Source organism: Miscanthus floridulus, chromosome 9 (genome assembly GCF_019320115.1).
Source record: "Miscanthus floridulus cultivar M001 chromosome 9, ASM1932011v1, whole genome shotgun sequence".
In the NCBI taxonomy this organism is placed as follows: domain Eukaryota; kingdom Viridiplantae; phylum Streptophyta; class Magnoliopsida; order Poales; family Poaceae; genus Miscanthus; species Miscanthus floridulus.
In genome coordinates, this window is record NC_089588.1 from 53535291 (window position 1) to 53557195 (window position 21905).

Consider the following 21905-nt stretch of genomic DNA (forward strand, 5'->3'; position numbering starts at 1 on the left):
TTAGAATAGATGCCGCTGTGTGCCTGTGTTGACTTGACTCAGCTTCCGCGCGTCAAGGTCTTCAAAAAAATAATACTACTGTAATTAACCCCATCACAAGATTAAGGCCCATCCATTAGCTGTCAATATTTAGCTAGCAAATAGTAGCGCATAGCTAACATTAGCTAATTAGCTATTAGCTGCTATTATATCAAACTAGTGAAATAGTTGTTAGGGAAATGCTAGTGCACGAATGTTCGATGGGGATGAATTCCATCTAGGACGCTCGCCTGCATGCCTGACAAGCCTATCTCGACGCCTGATTCGGCCTCGTCCCTATCCATTCGCCTCGCCTCCGTAGGCGCACCCCTGCCCCATTGTGCCCTTGATCGCTAGCCCCAAGCGTGCCACACACCGCGTCCGCTGGTGTAGGGTCGAGATGACGAACTAGAGAGGGGTGAATAGTCATTTCTAAAATTAATCATGCCGACTAATCGAAACAAATACCGAATTAAAACTATCGGTCTAGCTAAGACTACACCCCTCTATCTAAGTTCACTAACACCTTAAAAGGATCCTAATTAGGCAACAAAGTATCAGGCTAGCTAGAGCTCACCTAATCAATTCTAAAGCAAGGTCACACAAACCCCCTATGTACTAGTACTCAAGCAACCGAGGGAACTCCTACACAGTTATAGTAAGCAAAAAGCACAAAACCCCTAAGCTCACTAGCAATGCTCAATAACAAGGCTACACAAGCCAAATTAGAGAGCGCAAATTACTTAATTGTGCAAATTAAGCAATGTGACTAACAAGGTTACTTAAACCCAAATTAGTCACGCAAGGAAGCTACTTCTATGCTACACAAGTAAGAAGATAACTAGCAAGCTATACAAACTAACTAATAACTAGAGCAACTACATAAGTACAATATATGAAATGTAAATACAAGCTTGTGTTGCGCGGAATGCAAACCACCGAGAAGATGATGAAGATAATATTGACACGGTGATTTTCTCCCGAGGTTCACTTGGTTGCCACCAAGCTACGTCTCCGTTATGTCGACCGCTCACTTGGTGGTTCGGCGTCTAATTTGCATCATCCGCCAAGTCCGCATGTCGGGTACCGCAAGAACCTACCCCGAAAGTGAGGGTAGCTCAATGACACGCTCTACTAGAGTTGCTCTTCGTGATCCCCGTGTGGTGAGCACAATCCCCCTCACAAATCCTCCTTCGGAGCACCGCACAAGCTTCTCGCTTGCTTCAACGGAGTCACAAGCCACCAAGCATCTAGGAGGTGGCAACCTCCAAGAGTAACAAGCACCATCGGCTTGCAACTCGATCACCTAGTGTCACTCGATGCAACCTCACGATGCAACGTATTAGAATCACATTCACTCACAATCGGATGATCACTATTAAGCACAAGTGAGTTAGAGGGCTCCCAATCACACCTACACAAGCCACCAAGGCTCAAGGGTGCTCAGCAACCAGCCCAAGGCCAAGCTCCACCTCTATTTATAGCCCCCAAGACAAATAGAGCCGTTGGAGCTATTGGGCTGCTGTCTGCGAGGGCACCGGACATAGCGATGCGGTCACCGGACAAGGGGTGATGGTACCCCTCTAACGGTCATCCAACGGCTGGGGCACCAGACAGGGGGTGGCGGTGCCACCCCGGCCAACCCCCCGAGAAACCACCTCTCTAGAAAAATAGGGCGGTGCACCGCCATCACCATGGCGGTGACCCCCTGTGCTCAACACTAAACTCGCCAGCCTCGGTTAAGAAGCGGCGGTGGCACCGGATGACCCCTAGCGTTGCAATGCCCACACCATGGCGGTGTACACCGTCACCGATGGTGCCACCTACAACTTCGCTGCTCTCGGGCAAGGTCTGGTGGGCACCACCCTAGGGGTGGCGGTGCGGACAAGTAGTGGCAGTGCCCCCCAAGGGCACCAGCCAACTCTTCCCTCTCAGCCTCTAGGTGGGCACCGCCCTAGGGGTGGCGGTGCCACAGACCTTGCCCGAGAGCAGCACCTCGGGCCCGGTTTTGTCTCCTTTCTTTCACTAACTTCTTCTCCTTTACAAATGTACTAACACCACCAAGCGTTCACCAACTTGTGCATGTGTGTTAGCTTTTCACAAATATTTTCCAAGGAGTTAGCCACTCAATTCACATCGCCACTCGATACTAACATGTATGCAAAGTTATAACGCTCAAGTGGCACTAGATGACTGATATGCAAACAAGTTTGCCCCTCTTGATAGTATAGCCATCTATCCTAAACCCGGTCATAAACTTCTCTACACACCTATGACCGGTGAAATGAAATGCCCTAGGTTATACCTTTGTCTTGTGCATTCCATTCCATCTCCTTCAATATCGATGCAACACATGCACCAACATGATCAACAATGATATGATCCACTTCATATCATCACGTGACCATATTGATTCATCGATCTTGACTTGACTTGCTCTTCACCGTTGCTTCAGTCCATCAGCACCAAGTCATCACTCAACTTGCCCTTCACACTTGCAACCGGTCCGTCGAGCCAAGTCTTGTCTTGATCTTCTCCACCTTGGTCACATGACTCAATGTCATGTCTCATATGCAATGAGCTCCTTTATCACACGTGTGAGCTTCACAACATTTCCAAACCATTTCACCTCCATGGCATATGTTGCTCACACACGTGTACCTATGGACTAATCACCTGTGTATTTCACTTTGAACACAATTAGTCCAGCTAGGTTGTCACTCAATTACCAAAACCAAACAAGGACCTTTCAGCTGGCCACTGGCTCACCGCGCCACATTCCCCAACGCCCCCTGACTCTCCGAACAGTAGGAAAGACATGCAACATGAAACACTTGAATGCAACATACGTCTGGAAACAGATGAAATAGTTTGAACAAACGGTTGCAACATGCCTCTGGAACACTTGTAACATATGCAAACATGTGCAACATCCCCTGATCTACTTTTGCAACATCCATATCAAACAATTGCAACATGCCTTTGAAATATCTAAAACAATTAAAATATATATTTGCAACATAGGGGGAAGAGGCCTGGGCCGGTCAATTCCGGTCGACGGGGTGGGAGCCAGCGGCGAGCGGCTGCGCTCGAGCAACACCCAGCAACAACAACAGCAGCGTGCGCGAGCACCACCACCACCAGCGCCACCGGCACCGGGCTTGGCTCAGCAGCGACCGTGGGGGAATGGGGGCGGGGAGCGCCATGGCCATCGGGGTGGGGAGGGTGTCGCGCCAAGTTGGGGAGAGCCGCCCACTCCCCTGCAACACCGCCACGCCACCTCCATAGATCTCGTAGGAGGAGAGTGCATATCGCTCGTCCTCCATGGATCTTGCGGGGGTAGGAGAGAGGACCGCCGGATCTACGGGCAATGGGTGTTCTCAGTGAGGACACCGGGGTTAGGGAGGATGCGGGGCATTGGTGCGCACGGTAGGGGGTGAGGAGCGTGGATGGGGTAAGGGTGGAGATGAGGAAGCAAAGGGATATGTTTTTTTAATATACATGCGGGCGGGAGCAAGCAGCGGGGTGAAAAAGCCGTCCGACGTTTGTGTGGTCCATCGGATGCACGACACGTAGCATTTCCATAGTTGTTAGTTGGATATTAGCTCATAATTAGCTAAACTATTAGCTGAACCTGATTCAAATGAGCTAATTATTAACAGCTAACTATTAGTTGCTTGATTCAAATGGGTCTAGGGCATGTTTAGATGCACATGCTAGTAACTAAGTAGGGCTAAAAAATAGCCCAAATTATTTGTAGTTGACTAACAATTAGTTAAAGACTTAGCAAAAAAAATTGCCTAGTTATTGGCCCTCCTGTTTAGATGTACTAGAATTAATCTTAAGTAATTTTTAACCAACTAGCAATTAGTCTTTGTATCAAACACCCTAAATGTCATCACTCATTGTTTAGTTGTTTATCTTGTTCGAGCGACTGTGATGAGCTGCAAAAGGCACTGTAACAGCAGTGAATCGTGCCTTCTTTGGTTGGTGTCAGAAAGTCCTGCATTTGAGATGTAGGGTGCGTTTAAGGTCTTGTTTAGTTACTTCCTCTAAAATTTACTTTCCATCCTATTAAATGTTTAACACATGTGGAGGATTAAATATAAACTAAAAAAATAACTAATTACATAGTTTGCGACTAATTTGCGAGACGAATTGTCGGGTATCAGTATTAGGGATATCTAGAAGAAGCAAGCTGATGACCGCGTACGCTAACTCGCCCATATAGTCAAGAGCGTATTTTGGTCTCGTCCGACCCCGAAGGTACGGGTTCTGTCTCGCCTGACCCCGAGGGTGCAGGCTCTGTCCCGCCCAACCCCAAAGGTGCGGGCTCCGTCCCGCCCGACACCGAGGGTGTGGGCTCCATGTCGCCCGACCCCGAGGGCACGGGCTCTGTCTCGCCCGATCCCGAGGGCGCGGGCTCCGTCTCGCCACATCCCTCGGGCGCGGGCTCCGTCTCACCCGACCCCGACGGTGCGGGCTCCGTCTCGCCCGACCCCTCGGGCACGGACTTCGCCTCGCCAGACCCCTCGAAGGGGGATTTCGCCTCGCCCGACAGGGGTCCGTACCGCCCCCAACCAATACGGGTCTAAGAGTACGAACCTAGGGTCAAACTCCTGACACAAGAAAGGGAGTAGGCGCGTCTTGACGTGACCCGCGGCCATGACGGGCCATACCTGAGGACTCATGTCGCCAATAGTGTCGGGCGTGCTGGCGCTATGCTACCTGATCCCCGTATGACTTTCGACGGGGGTATCTACTAACCATGCCGCCCGCCGGGACGGAATGGAGCGCCACGACCGGCTGACGACGCTCGCGTATGGCACCACTGATGAACAGGCTCGCGACGTGGAGCTATCCCCGTCATCATCTACAGGACCGGCAGGGCCTACGTAAAGGAGATGAAGGGCTCCGCGACCCCGGAGGCCTTCTTTCTCCTTGCTTTTCTCTCTCTCTCTCTCTCTCTATCTATCTTTCTCTCGTGTAACCTGCGCCTTCCCCTTCATCTATAAAAGGGGAAGCAGGACGCCCTACGAAGGGCACAACAAAACACGCTAAGACACGCAGACGCCTGCATGCAACAACGGCTCAACACTGAAAGGAACTGAGTCCAACTAGACTCAACTCTATTCGATCCTTCCATCAGAGACTTGGGACCTTCTTCCTCTCTCGTCCGTTTGTAACCCATACTACAAACAAGTGTCGGTAACATGAGCACCCTCAAACTGGATGTAGGGACATTTCGTCCGAACCAGTATAAACCCTTGTGTCATCCGAGCATACCATCAGAGCCAGACGCGCAAACACAAACTTACTAGTCGATAGTTCGAAACACCAACAGTTGACGTGCTAGGTAGGGGCCTTTTGCGCATCTCATCATCCATAACAGGCCACGGATGGCTAGCCACGGCGTGAGTTGGATCTCGAGCGCGCACGTGTATCCACGAAGTGGAATAAGTTTGATGACTCAAATAACCATCATAGTCTATCCTAAATGACCCTTAAAAATGAGGAAACAGAGTCATAAAACATACATCACTAACAAATTGAGCCTACTTATACCTAATCAAGTATGAGTAATACACCAAGATTCATAAATCACTAGAATGTAGCCTATAATGGTGATTTTTTTTTTCACAAATCCAAAGTCTAGCCTAGGGGCTTTGATTTGAGTAACCAATCCCTAATTGTGGCACTTCCAATCATATGATTCCACTGGTGCTCGTCAAAATCGAAGAAATTAAGGACATGATTTTTGGAAACTAATCCTTAACAAACCAAACAAGAAACAAAGAATTGCTCCTCAGTGGTTTTGGTCTTCTTCAAGTTGTTGGAGGAGTTCGGCTGGCTACTCTAGGTCCCGGACTCCAATCCACCAGCATTGTTTGCCCTACCGCCAAGGTCACCACTCTCTATGCCACGAGAGTATGTGCGTCCAGAACCTAACCAAGAGGAGCGAGGGGAATTGAATAGGCGATAGGCGTTGCATCATTGTTGTTGACAGTTGCCGCTGTGCTCTAGGTTGCCGCCATGGCGCACTAGGGGAGTAGCAGAGGGATTGAGGGTTGCCGCCGCAATCATGTCGCAGTGCGTGATAGAAGGAGAGGTGTCGTGAGGTGGATGATGGGTTTGAACGAGTGAGGTGCTGCCTGGTTGCATCTTTTATATGTGACCGGAAACACACTTGTTTGCATTCCCCTATATGGTTCAACCACATGCGCAACCAACCAATCAAATCCATAGTAGCCAAGTGAACAAAAACACCCAGCAAATTGCATTGGCTTATCTATAAACCATACGATACAATGCTAATGCAAGCAACAAATTAATCACACTCACATAGTAGTACCTTGGGCCTGGCCTACGGGCGCTACTTGGCTGCATGCCTGCATCCAAGGATGAAAACGGGTGGAAACGCTTCCATTTCCGTTTCTATATTTTTAGCGAAAACGGGATTGGGTTCAAGAAAAAAAACGGAATTAAAAACGGACGGAGATATACGGAAATATGGAAACAGAAAAATATGGGCGGAGAGCCGAAAAAATAAGTTAGAATAAAATATTCTTAGTATACATGAACAAAGTCACAAAATAATATACATGTATGAAATTATCGGTCCAATATTCACTAGTATACCATGTGTTAACATGTTAACATACATAATTTGTGATTAGTAGGTTTATGAACATATCAATTTCTAGACATATCTCACATAGATTGAAAACAGGATGAAAAACGGAATAAATACGGGTCAATTTTGGATAAAAATAGGATCTCGCGAAAAAGACAGAAAAACCCCTTTCCCGTTTCTGTAAATACGGAAATAGGATCCCACAAATAAAAAAATAGATGGAAGAAAATAGAAAACGGGTCGGAACGGGATTTTTTCCATCCGTTTTCAACCTTCCCTGCATCCGAAACAACGCTGGCAGAACGTGTCCCATTTGGTTGTGTCTGTAGAACCTCGACGACTCTGCCAAGTCTTCAGAATATTTTGGTTATGCACTACTAGGCCCAGTTTAGTTCCAAATTTTTTGGCAAAATAGGCATGGTAGCATTTTCGTTGTTATTTGACAAATAATGTCCAATCATAATCTAATTAGGCTTAAAAGATTCGTCTCGTGGATTTCGTCTAAACTGTGTAATTAGTTTTATTTTTTATTTATATTTAATGCTTCATGCATGCGTCCAAAGATTCGATGTGACGGGGAATGTGAAAAATTTTGCAAAACTTTTTGCAAACTAAACTGGACCCTAGTAGGCTAACTACTAGTATATGATTGGAAGCGACAAGGGAGCACGACTTGACCCGAAGATAAGAATAGTGAAGGCGTAGCTGGGCTGTCTGGGTTCACCAATCATCACTGCATTGCATATGCATCTCCTCCCAAGTCCCGGTCGAGGTCGTCTCCCTAGTCCCTACCGTCATCCTCTCCGGCGGCCGGTGGGCGCAAGCTCCGTTGCTGCAAGCAGCAGGTGCGTACATGTTTGTGCTCCAAAACATCAGGTTCTCTTTTGTCCACCTGCGGCCGTGTGGCCTGTAGGCCGAATCACGGAATCAGTAGTAGTTAGCAGTTCGCATCATGAGCCGTTTCAGATCTTGTTTTCTCCTCAAGAACCGTTCTAGATTCAATGCTGCTCTGAGTTGCCTTGGATCGGCGTCTCACCACTGAAAGCTAGCTCACAGGTCACAGCCTCTGCGTAGAACTCTAGATAGATGCCATCAGTGTTTTTTTGTTTGTGATTTGCTCAAGACAATTTGTTTGTGGGTCTTCCATACTGTCTCAGCTTATGCCACTAGTGATTTTTTCTTTGTGATTTGCTCACTGATCTTGCATATTTGTTTTGCAATTTAGGCTTCTAATAAACTAGGAAAGTTAAACAAAATTTGTGATCCCATGGTCTCTCTACACTACAAAGCCTAGAATTTGTAGAAGTATTTTGATGTACAATATGTCTATCAATTTCTCTTACCACATGTCCACATATATCAATTATTATTATAACTGTTCCAAAAAAATATCATATATTAAAAAGAATTGCAAAATAAAAATCTATGCATGCGACTTCTTTTAAATCCTGAAACAGCCTATAAAACGAAAGGAAAATAGTGGAACAAAAAATTGTTTAACAAGACACATTGTCCTCCATGATTCGGCCAAAATTGAATTCATATATATTCAAGAACTTAATTAATCTAAAAATATATATTCAAGAAATCTTATTCTCTGGTGAAAACATAGTAATTTTGCCTTAGTTTTTTTTATAATATAACGGGTCCAGGAAAAAGCTTTGCCCACCTAATATATTGCTCTGGAACAGCAAAGAACTTGTTCAACAACGGATACGAATTTTACAAAGCAGAGGAATTTTGCCACATTTGTTCTCCGAGCTTTCCTCTGGGCTGGGCTGGGCTCGCCTCCCTCCACGCGGCCCACAGTCCCTTGAGTCTAATTTCCTATGTCGGGCGCATCTCTTGCGCCGCCGGCGCTACTGCAACCCGTCGTCGTCGAGAGGCCGCCGGCGAGTGGATAGAGATGAGCTGCGCAGCCTGCAGCCCTGCACTCGTGCGGCGCTTACGTGATGCACAGCGACGGCGCTAATTTGATTGCATCCGATTTTTTGACTTTTTCATTTTTTTATTACAAACACAATCTTTTATGCGTCATCTCTTCATCTTCAACATTCATGTCTGTCTCGAGTCCACTTTCATCCCCTCTTATCTTCTTTACTACTGCAGGGTTTTTCGCTGAGCGAGAGCAGCTGGGCTGCGGCCCCATTTGTGTAATCCGGGAGCGAGTATCCAGCAGGTGAGCACCAGATCTATCTATCACACGAATCGCCAGTTGCGGTTAGGACAGCATATAGATTAAATCTTCGGATTATTGCTTGGTGCCTTGTTGTTGGTAACTGGCAGGATTTTCTTGGACAATTGCAACCATATTCCAGTTATTCCTACATGCCCATCTATGGATGACAGTTCATTTGTTAATGACATGCTGATTTTATTGTTCGCTTCAATTCTCCCGCAATGGGACTAGCCAAGTGCGTTTAGCAACATCTTGCATCAAATAAAAGTGAGGATTTTGACGTTTAGTATTTCCCTAGGCGATAGTTGAACTGTCAAAGTTGACTGAGACAAGTAATTAGGCTGGCCTAGGTGTTCACCTAGTAAAGATGAGAGTGCAGTTTCAGAAAATAAGTGCTATCCTCGTGTTATGGTGTCAAGCAAGTTGTATTTGCAGCCAATGCTTTCCTTTCCATATCCTTCACATCCCCATTTCCATTCAGAAAACGGAAATACACACTTGTGAAGAACAGAAGGTGAGAGACAGACCAAGACCAGCCCTCTAGAGCTACTGCACATCTGAAAGTCTGTCTCAGAGCCAGGTAGCATCCAGAAAACTAGACTGATCCTTACCAGATAAAACTCCTAACAACAGACAAAAACTCAAAAAGACTGCTGCAGGCCGCACAGGCCTAGAACAACCACCACAAAGTTATTACAGATTAACTGCAAAGAAGTCCACTGTCCACACAGCTCTTCCCTCCTTCAACCTACGCTTTCCAATCATCATTCTATTGATGATCTCTTTCCAGCTGCTCCATTCTGCCAGTATTCTTGCGCTTGGATGTCAGAATCTCTGTAGCCACCCGCAGCATGGTGTTGACGCCGTTTATGAGCATCTCCCTGTCCACCTCTGCATATAGACCTGTCCAATAGCGCATAAGAGTGCAAGCATAGCAAATTATCTCAATAGAGTTCTGAAACTTTTTCCCATCAAAGCACACTTTGTATCTTGTCTTCCATATGGCCCAGCATATAGCAGCCACCCCCACATGTGGCATTTTTTGCCCTGAAGCAGCCAAATGTCACACCATTTCCAGCATTGCATTAAGTTCCTGGGAACATTAGTCGCCCCAAAACACTTTCCAATCACTGCCCATATTACTTTCGCTATTGGACAAGTGAAGAATAAATGTGCCATAGACTCCTGATCACAGAAGTGACACATAGGATTGCCCATCCAATTCCTCTTGATCAAATTATCTTTTGTTAAGATGGCTCCATTTTCCATAAGCCACATAAAAAATTTAATCTTGGCAGGAACTTTTCCCCTCCATATTTATTTAAAAAATGGGCAAGCATCATTCTTAGTTAGCCCATTATACAAGGATTTAACCGAAAAACGTTGGTTTTTGTCAAGCCTCAAAGTTATGACATCAGGGCCCTCCTGAAGCTGAAACTTCTCCACATCAGCCCAAATTTTGTCCCAGCAGAAAGTCATCTGTCAACCATCTCCTAAACTTAAGCTGCACCTCCCCATTTTTCACTTTTGCTACACTCACTTCCTTTTGTTCACACAGAATGAAAATAATTGGGGCAATTGTGCATAAAAGTTTATCATATAACCAAGAGTCTATCCAAATTCTAGTGTTCACACAATTACTAATCTTAATACTTCTTCCTTGAAGGTATATATAGTTCTCACCTGGAGAAGAGCATTCCAAATAGGATTCCTGCTCTAATTTCCACCACCATTTACATAGCAAGCTACTCTTCATCTTCTTTAGGTCCTTAATGCCCAGACCCTTTTTTCTTGATCTTACATATCTTAGTCTATTTGACTAGGTGATACTTTCTTTTAGTACCACCACCTTGCCAAAAGAAAGTCGCCCTGATTTTATCAAGCTTTTTGACAGTCGTCTTAGGTAACGAGTACACAAACATATGATATATAGGAGAATTGTTAAGGCCCTGTTTGATTGAGCTGTGGCTTTTAGAAAAGCTGCTGTGGGCTGTGGCTTTGGGAAAAGCTGCTGTGAGATGTGGGCTGTGACAAAAGCCAAAAGCCCTTTGGTTGAGCAGCTGTGGCTTCTGTAGAAACTGCTGTCGCTTACAAGCGAGCCCCACGTGTCATCCTCACATCTTGTTCTTCCTCCTCTCGCATCGCAAGGCTGCGCACGCCGTCGTGACGGGGCAGAGGAAGAAACATGTGACTGGACCGGTCGGGGAGGGGCTGCTCGCTGGAGAGGGTGCGGACGCCGCCACCGGAGATGTCTCACGCGCCGCTGGGCAGGCCCTGCGCCGCCGGGGATGGGTCGCATCCGCGTGACTGGACCGGTTGGAGAGGGAGAGGGAGAGGCTGCTCGCCGAAGAGGGTGGGGCTGCCGCCGCCGGAGATGGCTCGCGCACCACTGGGCAGGCCCCATGCCGCTAGGGATGAGCCGCACGCCGCCGGGGATGGGTCGCGTCCGCACGACTGCACCGGTCGGAGAGGGAGAGGGAGGGCCTGCTCGCCCGAGATGGAGGGGCCGCCACCGCCGGGGATGGCTCGCGCCGCTGCAGATGGGTCGCAAGGTTCGCCAGATGCGGTACGGGAGGAGCGGTGCCGCCAGATGCGGTACGAGAAGAGGAAGAAACGTCGCGAAGTGAAGAAAGAACGAACTGTTACCTTTCATAACCAGTGGCAGGTGGGTAATTTTTTTTTGGTCCCAAAAGCCAGTGAAAGCAGGGATCCAGGTGCTTTTGGATTTATACTACGGGGAAAAGCTGCTTTTGGAGAAAAGCACATGTGGCTTTTGAGCCCTTTGGTTGAGCTTTTGGCTTTTGGGGGCAAAAGCCACAGCCAAAAGCCCAACCAAACACCCTCTGCTAGCGATCGACATAGTTCCCCCTTTCCAAATGTTAGTCTCTTATTACTTTTGTCAACTAGGGGTACCCAATCACTTAAATGCAGTCTGCTAGGGCTAACTGGTACCCCCAGATATTTGACTAGGAACTTGCCAACTTGGCAGCATAAATTGAGCCCCTGCTATTGTCATCAATAATCACCACAACTTCACTTTTACTAAAATTGATTTTCAAGCCAGCCATCATTTCAGACATGTATAGCAACAGCTTCATGTTTCTTGCTCCTTCAATACCATGTTTCATAAAAATGATAGTATAGTCCGCATATTTGAAGAATAGCCAACTCCATTAGGGATAATATGATCCACTAACCAGTAAAAGGACCATTACCTTGGGCATTTTCCACCATTTTTGTTAAGCAATCAGCAACAAAGTTGAACAAAATTGGGGATAATGGGTCCCCTTGCCTGACACCCCTTTTTTGAAACAAAGGCAGATGAAAGAATATTATGTACAAGAAGGTTAGCCAAACAAGATGCCAAAAGGCACCGGAGGGGCTAACCACCCCACGCGACGCGGTTGAGCACAAACACAACACACTGCCATGGGTCATCGTTGCCGAGCATGGAAGCCAAACTGCCAGCTGCTCCGACTTCCCATGGCAGGCCGCCCACTAGTCACCTCCCGACGTGTCTGTAGCTAATGGCTGCCACCGGTCATCGTTGCCAAGCTCGAACATCAAAGAGCAGCTCCGACTTCCAAACGCGAACCCTCGCCTCACATCGAAGCCGCGACGATAATCCAAATGCGACGCCTTCAGGAAGAGAGCGACGCCGATGGCGCCGCCATCGCACGTCCAAAGTGGACAGGGTTTTCACCCTTGGATGACATGCTAGAGGGTTCAATGCGACTCTCTGAATAGGGAAGCGGCGCCCAACGGCGTCGCCGTTGCCAAGGCTTTCACCCATGAACCCTCTAGCACGAAATGCTGGGTCCCGAGGCCGGACCCCCTGCCAGCTTTCACTACCATCGCCGCTGTCTCGTCGCCCCACGGGAGCCCTTTCAAAGGGGCATCGATGCGCCGGCTACACGCAGCAGCTGCACAGCTATGTGGGCCGCCACCCCCTCCGACTGAGCCACGTAGAGCCAGACCAGACTCCACCGCTCGCGTCACACCGCCGCACGCCGAGGCCGCCATTGACCAACGTCGTCGGCTCTAGCACTCGCCGATGTCGTTGCTGGAATCGCCGCCAGCAGCCATAGGATGTTTGCCACCACCATCTCGGGTGTCGCCCCTGTCCTAGCACCGCCGGATCCGGACGCCAGGCCCCGAACCAGGCGCCCCCTGCTGATGCCACCATCTTTGTCTTGACCAGAACGCAGGCACCGCCCTGAGCCAGCCCGTCGCCCTAGCCGTCGCCCAGAAAGCCAGACCGGCTGCCACGTGCAGGCTAGCCTGCAGGATGCCGCCCCAGCCCCCAGCCAGCCCCAGAAGAGGCCCGGCCGCCGCGTAACAGCCCTGGTCGGTCGCCGCCGCAGCAACCAAGGTCGTGAGGGGAGAGGCATGCAGAGGAGATAGCGCCGCACCCCAACGCCTGCAAGAGCCCCGGCCACCGCCGCCTGCTGCCACTGCACCCAACATCGGTCGGCAAGCCAGTTCCGGTCGCATAGGGTCTGAATTCAGCCGTCCGGGCACCGGACTTGTGGCCCCGTTGCCACCGTCAAAGAAATGGAGGAGGGGACAAGCGGGGGAGAAGAAGAAGCCCGCCGCCATCCCCTACGCCTGCACAGGCACCAGCCGACATCACTGTAGCCGCGGCAGCAACCCCCTCCGAACTCCACGCAGCCCGTGCGGGGGGGGGGGGGGGGGGGGGTGGGGTGGACTGTCGGCCCGCTAGCGCACGCTGCCAACATGAGGGATGGAGAGCCCCGTCGCCACCATCCCGGCTAGCCGGACTGCCATGCCGGTGGCCGGCTTCGGCGGCGGCGCGGCAGGAGAGGAGAGGAGTGGGAGGGCGGTGGTGGGTCTGAGAGCCACCCGAGTCGCTCCGCGTGGGGGGCGACGTGGGGGAAGCAGCCTTTGTTTGTACCTGCGTGACACCGTTATAACTTTTGATATAAGGCCCAATTGTATTATTCATCTTAATACTCACTGTACCACCAGAAACTACTTTTTCTATCCAACCACATAAAGGACTTACTTAACTATGCAGGGGATACCTGGTCCCAGGAAAAAAAGGACTTAACTGTGCTGGGGATATCACATCATTGTCACCCATGCTTTTTCTCAATATCATAGCATATCCTACCTGTGTAGTTTACAGTTTCACTTTCTTGACAGTTAGCAGTTTGGCAATTCCACCAAACTAGTCTGCACATACATTTCCCATATTTAAAGAGTTGTTAACAATCCTTTGAATTCTTCTGTAAATAAACATTATAACTGTGCAATAGGTCTTCTTGGCCAACTTGTCACTGCATTTGAATTTTTTAACTGTGCACTAGGTTTTCTTGGCCAGCTTGTCACTGCATTTGCCATCAGGTTTGAGCTTGCAAGCTATGCTATCCTGATTGCATTAGGTACAAAGATATATGTCCTACATGATGACACAAAAGCTCAATGTGCTGCATGGTGCAACCATGATACTTTTGTCCATCTTTTTAGTGCTTGCCTGACTGTTATTTCATTTTTTTTTTTCTCAGAGATAATTTGGTCTGAACTTTTTTGTGTTGCCTGACTGTTATTTCATTTTGTTTCTCAGAGATAATTTGGTCTGAACTTTTTTGTGCTACAATATATTGACGACATTAAGGCTGATTGTGCTAAACTCGTTGTATCATTCTTAGTTAGTCTGTTATGATTTTGAGTAAAATGGTTCTCCTTTAAAAGCTACATTAGAGAACTCCATTAGACACTTACTATCACCTATTAGATCTCAGGCAATGAAGTCCACTCATCTATTTTCTGTTGTACTAACACAGTGCACTCTGTTGATGGTATGGTTCTCTTCAGCATCATCAAGCGTAGCATTTTTGTTAAAAAAAAAGTTACACAGTCATGCATTAACTATTAGAATTAAATATCAAAGAAGCCACAAATTATCCAGTAAAACTGGCAGTTATGCTTATGACTCCATAGAAGAAATTGCTGTCCGGACATGCAATTCAAACTCAAACATGTACATTACAATGATATTCATCATTATGTTCTGTAACAGGATTTGTTTTTGTTATTTTGTTCAGCAGAAATGGCAGAAGCAGTACTCCTTGCTCTCACGAAGATTGGTAGTGTTTTAGCAGATGAAACTGCCAAGAAAATGCTGGCCAAATTATCTGAAAAGGTTAATAATTTGAGGGATCTGAATGACAAGATCGAGTTAATAAGAATGCAGCTGACAACCATGAACAATGTTATACGAAAGATTGGCACAGTATACCTCACTGATGATGTCGTTAGAGGTTGGATTGGGGAAGTGCGAAAGGTAGCCTACCATGTTGAGGATGTAATGGACAAGTACACATATCACACAGTTCAAATGGAGGAAGAATGGTTCCTGAAGAAGTACTTCATTAAAGCATCACATTATGTCTTGGTTTTTACTCAAATAGCAGAAGAGGTGATCAAGATTGAGAAGGAGATCAAGAAAGTTATGGAACTAAAAGAGCTGTGGTTTCAGCCTTCACAGGTTGTTGCTGATCAGCTAATTGAGATGGAAAGACAACGTTCCCATGATAACTTCCCACTACTCATTAAAGATGAAGATCTTGTGGGGATTGAAGATAACAGGAGAATGCTCATCGGATGGCTGTATTCTGATGAGCCTGATAGCACAGTCATAACAGTATCAGGCATGGGTGGACTTGGAAAAACTACCCTTGTAACAAATGTTTATGAACGTGAAAAAATCAACTTTTCTGCTACAGCATGGATGGTTGTGTCCCAGACCTACACTATAGAAGCTCTGCTTAGGAAGTTACTCTTGAAGGTTGGCGGTGAACAGCAGGTGTCACCTAACATTGACAAATTGGATGTCTATGATTTGAAAGAAAAAATAAAGCAAAAGCTCAAAACTAGGAAATGTTTGATTGTATTGGATGATGTCTGGGACCAGGAAGTGTACCTTCAAATGTCTGACGCATTCCAAAATCTTCAATCAAGTCGCATCATCATCACAACACGGAAGAATCATGTGGCTGCTCTTGCTCCACCAACACGTCGCCTTGATATCCAGCCTCTGGGAAATGCTCAGGCATTTGATCTCTTCTGCAGAAGGACTTTTTATAACGAGAAAGACCATGCATGCCCCAGTGACCTTGTGGAGGTTGCTACTTCTATAGTAGATAGGTGCCAGGGATTGCCACTAGCAATTATATCAATAGCTAGCTTATTGTCTTCGAGGGCACAAACATATTACATCTGGAATCAAATTTACAAGCGGCTTCGAAGTGAGCTATCAAACAATGATCATGTCCGAGCAGTTTTGAACCTGAGCTACCATGATCTATCAGGAGACCTCAGAAATTGCTTCTTGTACTGCAGCCTCTTCCCTGAAGATTATCCTATCCCACGTGAGAGCCTCGTGAGGCTTTGGGTTGCAGAAGGCTTTGCATTGAGCAAAGAAAACAACACAGCGGAGGAGGTGGCGGAGGGAAACCTCATGGAACTGATCCACCGCAATATGCTTGTAATAATGGAAAATGATGAGCAGGGGAGGGTGAGTACATGTACAATGCACGATATTGTGCGAGATCTTGCCCTTGCTGTTGCGAAAGAGGAGAGGTTTGGCACTGCAAACAATTATAGAGCAATGATATTGATCAAGGATAAGGATGTACGACGCCTATCATCTTATGGATGGAAAGACAGTACATCTCTTGAAGTTAAACTTCCACGCCTTCGAACTCTAGTATCACTTGGAACAATTTCATCCTCCCCAAACATGTTATTGTCAATTTTATCTGAATCCAGCTACCTTACTGTCCTGGAGTTACAAGATTCTGAAATTACCGAAGTGCCAGGATCTATAGGGAATCTGTTTAACCTACGTTACATCGGCTTGCGCCGTACAAAGGTCAGATCACTACCTGATTCTGTTGAGAAGCTCCTGAACCTCCAGACTCTGGATATCAAGCAAACAAAAATAGAGAAACTTCCACGAGGAATCTCTAAGGTTAAGAAGCTACGGCACCTTCTAGCTGACAGATATGCTGATGAGAAGCAGTCACAGTTTCGGTACTTCATCGGGATGCAAGCGCCTAAAGATCTGTCGAACTTGGTAGAACTTCAGACTCTTGAGACTGTGGAAGCCAGCAAGGATTTGGCTGAACAGCTGAAGAAACTGATGCAGCTAAGGACTCTCTGGATTGACAACATTAGTGCTTCTGATTGTGCAAATATTTTTGCCTGCCTATCAAAGATGCCACTCCTTTCCAACTTGCTTCTTTCTGCAAAGGATGAAAATGAGCCACTTTGCTTTGAGGCACTCAAGCCAAGGTCCACAGGACTCCACAGGTTGATTATCAGAGGGCAATGGGCGAAGGGAACATTGCAGTGCCCAATATTTCAAGGCCATGGGAGACACCTCAAGTATTTAGCTCTAAGCTGGTGCCACCTTTCAGAAGATCCACTGGAGATGCTCGCTCCACAATTGCCAAACCTCACAAATCTGAGACTCAACAACATGCGTAGTGCAAATACATTGGTTCTTCCTCCAGGATCATTTCCCTACCTGAAGTTGCTTGTCTTGATGCACATGCCTAATGTCAAGAAGCTGGTGATTGGAAAAGGCGCGCTCCCATGCATTGAAGGTCTGTACATTGTGTCTTTGGTGGAGCTGGATAAGGTCCCTCAAGGCATTGAATCGCTTCGCACCCTGAAGAAGCTCTCTCTTGAGTACCTGCACAGGGGCTTCCTGACTGAGTGGAACAAGAGCGGAATGCATGATAAGATGCAGCATGTCCTAGAGATTCGTGTTTAGACGTGGCAGATATGTTCTTTCTGCACTACTTTTCTTCTATACGTGTAGCACTCGAAAGTTGCAACCCTCTCCAATAAGTACTCTGTCATTCACTCGGCAGCTCCACATTTCAATTTCATTGTCTTCGGGAATCTGACCGCTCTTCCTGTTCATTGTCTTAGGGAAGCTGGGTTCAGTTTGTGGTGCCTTTTCAGTTTCCCTCTCCTCTTGATTTTATTGTAAGAACATGTTCCATTTTAAATTCAACTTTTCTATTTTGTCTATAATAATGCATTCAGTGTTTCCGTCTCCAAGCATCTATGATTATGTTTTTGTCTGTTGAAGAGGTGTTTATATCCTCAATTCAGACAAATAGAGTTGTACTAGTATCATTTCCGGTAGTTCGATTTTAGGGGTAGAACTAATTAGAAGCAGGAATCCAAATTACTCGCCAAGCGGTAACACGTTTTTATCTTGCTTCCTAACCTGTAACAGAGCCATGATCAGAAATTGATGTTTTGCAGATGCCATTGAAGTGCTGTAGTAATATATTTTTCTTTCCCGTCTAAACTCTCAAACATAAGTATTATTGCCGGACAAAAGTATCAATCATGGCAGCAGTTAAACAGGTGAAAGATTTCAAAAATTTATCAACATGTTTTCGGAGAATAGCAGGGCTGTGAAAATATTCGTGGTCATAAAAATGACTTTGAAATTCCTTCAGCTAAAATATTCTAAAATAATTAAACTAGCATAGATACTCAATACTCACATTATTGTCCCTTATATCCTGTGGAAATAACGAGTTTGCATCCTGTTAGCGCAGCTGCTTTGGGAATTGGGATTCTAGGATTAGAGCATATCCAATAGTTCCCAAAATCCACTTCCATTCTTAGTTTTTTGGTAGGATTGAAAAAACTCTTCGATAACTCTTATCCCAACTCGCAGTCATTCTACACCAAGAAAAATCGATCGATACGCATGGAAATATACACCGTGTGGGGCGACTTCCAATCTAAGTTGGCATGACTTTGTATGGTGACTCATATCCTATTTGGACTAGAACTCAAGATACGTGTGCTATTAGGACTTTTAGTTCTATTAGGACTTTTGAATGTAGAATTATACTAGGAGTAGGATTCTTGCACAAAGAATTTTTTTAATCTTTAAACTTCTTTTTGAAAAATATTCACATTTATATTTTGGACATTTTAATTTTTTTATTGACCCAGAGGGTCGACGTCGTGGTCCACTGCATCGAGGTAACACGTCTCAATGAAAAATTCGGTCCGCTAATCAGGCTTTCCGGAGACAGGCGCCATGCCCACATTAGGTGGGCGCCTTAACACATCCGCCTCTGTTAATGCATTTTATGGATACGGGCGCCTTAAAACGTCCGCATCTGTTAATGGTCTCCAGAAAACCCACGACCTTATGTTGAGCACTACCTCGTCTATACTACTGCACCGCACACTCATTTTGCGTCTATGTATAATATGCTATTTTTTATATCAACATTTTGTAATCTTATATTGGATATTTTAGCTACTAAATGAACTCAAATGAAAATAACTTTTAACTATAAAGTTTTAGATCTTATCAAGTAATACAACTTTGGTATATGATGTATCTCCATCCGAGATTGTTTGAAAATTTCAAAAGATTGAATCTCAAAATATGTGAATTTAAAACACATGTTTGAGACTCTAAAGAATTTTAAATGAAAAAACTTGTCAACAGCAACATGTACCTTAGGTCGGCCACTACAACTTTTGTATGAACTATATGAACATTCAAGATCGTTTAGGAATTCTAAATTTTGAATTTCAAAATCTATAAACTAAGAACACATATTTAGACTCTAAATGACTTCAAATAAAAAACTTTTCAACTACAAAATTGTAGAATGTTTTGAGAATTATAACTTTCATACAGACCATGTCAACAACCGAGATTGTTTGATAATTTTAAATTTCAAATTTCATAACCTGTGAACTTAGAACAATATTTTGGGACCCTAAATAGCTTCAATTCAAAACCTTTTTAACTACAAAGCTGTAGATCACGCCGCGAGCTACAATTTTGATATAAAGTTTGTCTTCATATGAATTCATATGAAAAATTTATGAATTATTTTTTGATGTAACTACTTATAGAGATGGACACCGATTTACAGAGACGGACGTCTTAAGACGACTGCCTTCGTTAGTCGATGATTTTCGAAGGCGGACATCTATAAATGATTTTTGGAGATGGGCATTTTCCTAGAGCCCCCTAACCATTTACGAAGGCAGTCGCTAGGTGTGCTCGCCTCCGGAAATGACTTGATCCTGTCTCCTAAAATCATTTTTAGTAGTATTTTTTCTAAAAAATTAACTACACTGACCTGCAGATCATTTTTTTCTAGATTCCATGGTGGACTTTATGTACCTACAGACGATTTGACCGACCCTGCTCCTACCATAACATTTGCACATTTGGACTTTACTACTGTACTTTCCAGAGGATTAGCTTCTAAGGGTATATATTTTATCCCATCGTAGATCCTTTTTATTCAAACTCAACTATGTTATAGCCTCGGATCATTGGCAACAAACATTATGAAACTATGCAAGTTAAGGAAACTTTACAACGTTACAAAGAACCTCAGGACATTATCGCAATTCTTGGATTGGATGAATTATCGGAGGAGAATAATTTAACTGTAGCAAGAACACGAAAAATCAAGCGGTTCTTATCACAACAGTTCTTTGTGACATAAGTTTTTACCGGTTCTCCAGAAAAGTATGTTGGTCTTGCAGAAACGGTTAGGGGATTTCAACTAATTGTTTCCAGAGAATTAGATGGCCAAACCGAACAGGCTTGTTATTTAGTGGGGAACATCTATGAAGCTAGCAATTTTTCAGATTCCACGGTGGACAACAGCCTACCAACTGAACAACGGAGCTCCCACCTTTCTCTTGCATCGCAATCTTATAGCCCTCCTTTTGCCATTTTAGTTATATTGTACAGTTTAACAGAAACACTACATGCCTAACAGGATAGATTCGAGTAATAATCATGAACTTCATACCAAAAGGGTTTGCAAGCACTAGAATAGAGACATCCCACGGCAACGCGCAGGTGACCTAAGCGAGGAAACGATGGGAAGGGTCCAACGCGAAAACGATCGTTTCCATCTGTCCTGGACGACGAGAGGACTTCGTTTCTGATATGAGAAACGATTTCTATTGTTTGTCCTCTCTCTCTTCCTTAACTCAGGTGTCACGTCAGCGTTTTTGCTTAGTTGGCAGGTATTCAATTCTATGGAAATTACTTGTAGTTTCAGGTTGGGGCTGCCCTAAGTAGTTATCATGATGTGCTCCTTACCACCAGTCAAGTTGTGTTTTAATGTGAATTATTGTACCTATCCGTCCATTCTTTGTGGACTGCATTTATGAGGTCCAATCTATTGGCTCATTTATTGATTGATGGTACACGCTAAAATAAGTACAAACTACAAAATAATGTACTCAGTAAATGATGTTTTATACGGAGTATAATTATATTCCATGCTGGAATTATTGCATCTTACAAGAAGGGCCACTCATTTCATGCGCGTATTCAGTGCATAAATGATGTTTTATATATGGAAATGAGTGTAGTCCGTCCTCGAAGAACTGATATTTCTCTTGCATGTATATCGATTTGCACACACTGCAAAATTCTACGACTTGATATATGTTGCTTTCTCGCTATAACAACTCCATTGGTTGGATTATATATAGGAGGTCCTGATGCGATGAACAACAGACTGTGGCACATAGTAGACGTCCGTGATGTGGCCGATGCTTTGATTCTGCTGTACGAGAAGAAAGAGTCATCTGGGAGATACATTTGCTCGCGCACTTGCACATTTGTACGAGAAGAAAGAGTCATCTGGGAGACACATTAGTGAAAGGCGAAATGATGTATACAGCAACAGTCTCAAGTGACGCCAAAGAAATGCCCGGCGCATCCTGCTGAAGCCGATGGCTGGACAGGACCCCGGCCCGGAGAATCACTACCCGAAACAGAAGGTAAGCCGAGGGCAAGAGGGTTTGTCGAGTGCAATCAATCGGGCACTCGGCAAACAAGCTCTTTGTCGAGTGCTGCAAAAAACACACTCAGCAAACGAGAAAAAAAACACTCGGCAAAGTTCGACAGTCGGCAAACTAGAAAAAAAAATACTCGGCAAAACTAGGCACTCAGCAAAGAAATATATTTGCCGAGTGTAATTGTCTGGCACTCGGCAAAAAAATATGTTTGCCGAG

The 21905-nt window shown here is 45.5% G+C and overlaps 1 protein-coding gene across 2 annotated transcripts; it reads left to right on the forward strand.

Moving 5' to 3' along the window:
• Positions 1-7359: 7359 nt before the first annotated feature.
• Positions 7360-17916, forward strand: LOC136483719 (disease resistance protein RPM1-like). Of its 2 annotated transcripts, none has more exons than XM_066480857.1 (3): positions 7360-7497; positions 8762-8831; positions 14900-17916. In XM_066480857.1, exon 3 carries the CDS (start codon positions 14905-14907, stop codon positions 17632-17634), a length of 2730 nt encoding a protein of 909 aa, XP_066336954.1. In that variant the 5' UTR covers positions 7360-7497; positions 8762-8831; positions 14900-14904; the 3' UTR covers positions 17635-17916. The 2 variants fall into 2 exon arrangements, with proteins under 2 accessions (XP_066336954.1, XP_066336955.1); XM_066480858.1 differs by having other exon boundaries at positions 14903-17916.
• Positions 17917-21905: the final 3989 nt, after the last annotated feature.